General features: G+C 39.8%; 1 protein-coding gene across 2 annotated transcripts in view; it reads right to left on the bottom strand.

Moving 5' to 3' along the window:
* Positions 1-717: 717 nt before the first annotated feature.
* The window catches only part of gmpr (guanosine monophosphate reductase), a 6,487-nt gene continuing 1,989 nt past the window's right edge, over positions 718-5,215 (bottom strand). For both annotated transcript variants that reach the window (XM_037693379.1, XM_037693380.1), the window contains exons 2-9: positions 3,898-4,017; positions 3,744-3,827; positions 3,459-3,632; positions 3,305-3,386; positions 3,033-3,139; positions 1,998-2,040; positions 1,752-1,911; positions 718-1,641 (exon numbers count right to left, since the gene is read on the bottom strand). In XM_037693379.1, coding sequence (XP_037549307.1) covers positions 1,461-1,641; positions 1,752-1,911; positions 1,998-2,040; positions 3,033-3,139; positions 3,305-3,386; positions 3,459-3,632; positions 3,744-3,827; positions 3,898-4,017 — 951 coding nt within the window. In that variant the 3' untranslated portion in view covers positions 718-1,460. The remainder of the gene's footprint in view (positions 1,642-1,751; positions 1,912-1,997; positions 2,041-3,032; positions 3,140-3,304; positions 3,387-3,458; positions 3,633-3,743; positions 3,828-3,897; positions 4,018-5,215) is intronic.

The following is a 5,215-nucleotide window of genomic DNA, read 5'->3' on the forward strand; positions in this document are numbered from 1 at the left end:
ACATTATTATTATCCACATATTTGGATGATTATTGAACCACAAAAATAACTAAAACTCAAACATTTCATCCAGATGCAAACAGCTGCTGTATTTGCTGATTTTAAAATTTTTTGCTCCTGAACCCGATCGTTTAGTTTATTGCTGTTTTTAAGCGTTGTATCAACTTACTTCCTCAGTTGGAACTATATCCTTGTTTCTTCAAGATGTCTGCCTACTACAGGTAAGTTACTAATTACTGAGAAGTACGTTGCCTAGCGCCAATTTTCAAAAAGTACAATTAAACAGTACAATCATGTGAAAAAAACAGTGGATTATTTAGATAAGTATTTAAAGGACTCGGAGATTACTTTATTGTGTTTTATGTTTTCAGCAGAAAGCAGGTCTGGACTGCATAACAGAGCTCTTTCAAAAGGCACACAGTTGAAATCTATGCAGAATGTTGCCTGTTTTTCAGACAACATTTAGCCTAAAAGCTGTGTTACATATTGCATTGTTGGCTGCATGTTTCATATTTCTCTTCATTTTCTTATTTATTCTAAACCATAATTTGATGATGCAAGAACAGTGGATTTTGTCTCAAATCCAAGCTGTCAATTTCACTTCACACACAAAAAAAGGACAATTTAAACTCAAAAAGCCAAAAGTAAGTACATTTACACTTTATTTTTCACACAGAGAAGACACATTGTCATTTGCTCTGTTGCTTTCATTGTAATGAACAATGCAACTCTTATTTAAAGTGCTTTCTACAATTAAAGGGTTTTTGGTACAAGAGGCACAAATTTTGCTCGTGGTTGATTTTAAACGACCAGGCTCACTAAAAGCAGTGCAGATGAGTAGGATGTGTGTGTTTGAAAGCAGCTGCATCTCAAATCAGCTAAATATTTGAAGTGTTTGAATCCAGAAGTGCTCCTCCTCGTCTCTGAAACTACATGCAGACGAATGCAAACACTGACTCCTTTGGAGATGCTTTAAAGAATCTCAAACAACACTGAGGGAATAAACAGATTTCTGCAGTGAGTTTATTACCACATGATTTCTCCAGAGAAAATGTGGAGTTGTTCATTTTTTGCGCATTGCTTTCCTTCATTTCAAATAAGTCACTCCCTGATTGACCTCATCCTCCTCCAGATAAAATCTTGCAAAACCAGCTGAACATTTTTGTACATCCCTGATATTTTGTACGTTCTTTGTACTTTCATTTCCCACAAACTGGGAAGCATTTATCCTGTAAATTTTAAATGCAGCCTGATATTTGCTCATCCTCATCCAAAACCACAATACATTCCTAATTATAAGCATGTGAATACACTTGCTTTGTGGATAAAATGAGTGACTGCATGTCAAACTTGGCTGAATTTGGAGCCTTTCGACACCCTGAGCAGACACCCTTGCATAGTCATGCACAATATGATGCAGCCAGTGGGCTTGTTTGGAGCAGGGGAGGATATTTCCTCTCCTAAGAGAACATGTGACTGGACTGTTGCGTGACACGGATGAAAGTGGTTCTGCGGCTCAGCTCCTTGAGTTTGGCTGCGCCCACGTAGGTGCAGGTGGAGCGGAGTCCCCCCAGAATGTCACGGATGGTGATTTCTACATCTCCTCTGTAAGGAACCTCCACCGTCCGCCCCTCGGACGCCCTGAAAACCAAGATAAAGCAAGACTCTATAAGAAACAAAGGTTTCAATTGATGAACAGTTATTTATTTATCGCTGCATCTGATTGAAGTTGTTGACCATGCATCTCTCACCTGTACTCAGCGATTCCACCCACGTACTTCTTCATGGCTGTGTCAGAGCTCATCCCGTAGAAGAGTTTGTACTTCTTGCCATTCTTCTCAATGATCTCTCCTGAGCACTGGTCATGGCCTGCGAGCATTCCTCCCATCATCACAAAGTCTGCCCCGGCACCTGAGGAGTGAAGTGGCAAAACAGAGCAGGTGAATATTTGTGTTCAAACTGCATAAAGTGTCACGACGTGTGGCATTATTACATACCAAAGGCCTTTGCTACATCTCCTGGGCAACTGCAACCACCGTCCTAAACAGTGAATACATCAATCCATAAATAGTCTTTCATGGATAGTTTATTCTAATAGCTTTGACCGACTGATGCTGCAGGCAGCACGGTGGCGCAACTGGTAGAGCTGCTGCCTCTCAGCGAGCAGGTCCCTGGTTCAAACCCCGGTCCGGGGGCCTTTCTGTGTGGAGTTTGCATGTTCTCTCCGTGCATGTGTGGGTTTTCTCCGGGTACTCCGGTTTCCTCCCACAGACCAAAAACATGCATGTTAGGCTGATTGGTAACTCTAAATTGCCCCTAGGTGTGAGTGAGAGAGTGAATGGTTGTTTGTCTCGTTTGTCTCTATGTGGCCCTGTGATGGACTTGCGACCCGTCCAGGGTGTACCCCGCCCCTCGCACAGTGATTGCTGGACATGGGCACCAGCGACCCCCGTGACCCAAAATGGAATAAACGGGTAAAGAAAATGGATGGATGGATGGATGGGCACCAGCGACCCCCGTGACCCAAAATGGAATAAACGGGTAAAAAAAATGGATGGATGGACTGATGCTGCCATCTGCTGTCTTGTTTTAATGTTGCAAACAGCCAGTTCACTTTTATTCCCCACAATATTTCTGCAGAAAGCTCACCTCAGATCAAGTCAGTTGCCACTATGGAGTGTATTAAAACATTTACTGGCATACATACTATCCTCTGGTTGCAGTTCAGAATTTGCAAATTAGAAACCCAAACCTGCTTTAATCTACAAAAATAGGTGCAACAATCTCATTTCAATCAAGACCAAAATAGCAACTAGAAAATAATAGTGTAAACAAACAGAACAGCTGATAATAAGGAGTCTTTTAGGGCATTTTAGATGTTTTCTTTGGTTAAAAATAAACTGTTCAATAGGTCCAATTATAAGATGTCAATCTTTGGTTTTATTACAATTAAACCGGCTAATTGTATGGTTCATGTTAAGACAGTAGGAAGAGTCATGAGGGCCAAACTACTTCTCATCTGGACAGCTTACAGAGATGATGTGTCCTTTGAGTCCATGAGCTGAGTCTGCACACTCTATAACAGCGCTGAGTTGTGGATAACCAACTCCTGTCTTGATCCTGGTTGTGCACACAGAACCTATGAAGACATAAAGAATACACTGTCCATGCATTAGTCCATCTTGTCCAGCTTCATGTGTTGAGTTGTTGCAGCAACAAAAACCTGCCATCTTCAGAGTTTCTGTCTCATGATAGAAACTTAAAAGTTTCAGACTATTTTCAGTTAACGTTAAAACTCCCTCACCTGGCCCGATGCCCACTTTGATTATATCAGCACCAGAGAGGATGAGCTCTTCCACCATCTCCCCCGTTACCACATTTCCAGCCTGGGAACCAGCAGTGATATATCAGATAAAGACCAGGAGTTGATCTGTTGCTCCGAGAAGGGTCGTTCTTACCATGATGGTGTGTTTGGGAAACTTTTCTCTCACTGTCTTGACAAACTCAACAAAGTACTCAGAGTAGCCATTGGCCACGTCCAAACAGATGTACTTGAGGGCAGGAACGGCCTCCAAGATGGAACACAGCTTTTCCAGATCGGCATTACCGCTCCCTGAGCTGGCAGCTACATGCTGTGGGAGCATTAAAACAGCTTTCAGTGAATATATATATATATATATATTACTGTTCTTGTTACTTAGAATAAAAACCTTAAGTCCCAAAACAACTATTTGCGATCTTACCTCTAGGCATTCTGGGTGATTAGCAGCGAAGTTTGTCCAGTCTTCAACAGAGTAGTGCTTCTGAATGGCTGTGAAGAGGGTGTGCTAAAGATAGAAACAGATCATGATTGCTCACAAACTCTTTAAATTCATCAACCTTGGAGTTTTCACTCACTTTACTGAAAATCTTTGCCATCTCAAACGTTCCTGTGGTGTCCATGTTGGCTGCAATAATGGGGATGCCCGTGTAGGTCTGCTTGGAGTTGCGGAATGTAAACGTCCTCTGAAGATCAACCTGAAGAAGATATTTACCTTTTAACAAATGTAGCAAAGAACAGTTTGCATTTTAGTCATTCAGACACAGTGAATCATTTAGATCTGATGGTAAGCATCTATTGCTGCTGCCTGCAAAGTGATAATCTAGATTATTCTGGTAAAGCTACATGAGCTTCTCACTTTACAAGGCAGTGTTTATGTCTCTATATCGAGATGTTTAACTTGTAAATCACTCTTTTGTTTCAGTCAGAGAACTCAAATGTTGATCCTGAAGCCTTGTATTCAGTTCTACTGGTGCTAAAACATGTTATGTCATATTACTGTATTATGCTGCTGGAGTGTTATGAAGTTCCATTTGTGTCAAATTCCACAGACGACTACATGTTTGTGCGTTTTTGACACTAATGGACCCTCATAGAATAAGGAGGACAAGACTTGCTACTGTTTGCAAACTGGATTTAAAATGTATACATCATTCTTGTTGCAAGGGATAGGAGCGCGGTGGCTTGGCGATCAGTCCTGTGGTCTTGTAGAAGGCAGCAGCCGAAAGAAACATAACTATTTTTCTTGCAAGAGACCAAATCAAACAGTCAAATGATGCCAAACTACAAAGACAACGGTTGTGAAACAAGTATTTCAAGTTTTATTTGTCCATTTTTCTGTGCTGAGTGTAAAGTATAGTGTAGTGAAATGTAATACATTTTAGTATAGTGTAGTATGGTGTAGAGCAGTGTAGTATAGTATAACATAGAGTTTAGTTTAGTATACTGTAGTGTAGTATAGTCTAGTAAAGTATAGTGTAGTATGGTATAGTTTAGTATAGAGTATACTTTAGTAAAGTTTAGTATAGTATATTGTAGTGTCATGTAGAGTAGTCTAGTATAGTATAGTTTAGTACAGTTTAGTGTAGTTTAGATTATAGTATATTGTAGTGGGATGTGTTTCAGTATAGTATAGTATAGTATAGTATAGTATAGTACAGTATAGTATACTATAGTATAGTATAGTATAGTATAGTATAGTATAGCATATAGTGGAATATAGTATAGAGTATAGTGTAGTGTAGTATAGTAAAGAGTATAGTATAGTATATTTTAGTATATTATAATATGACAGTGTGGTGTAGTGTAGTGTAGTGATGTATTGTATAGGATATATTAGATTATAATATAGTAGAGTAGAGTGTAGTGTAGTGTAGTGAAATATAGTACAGTATA

The sequence above is a fragment of the Nematolebias whitei genome, chromosome 19 (genome assembly GCF_014905685.2).
Source record: "Nematolebias whitei isolate Nwh7 chromosome 19, NemWhi1, whole genome shotgun sequence".
NCBI classification, from domain to species: domain Eukaryota; kingdom Metazoa; phylum Chordata; class Actinopteri; order Cyprinodontiformes; family Rivulidae; genus Nematolebias; species Nematolebias whitei.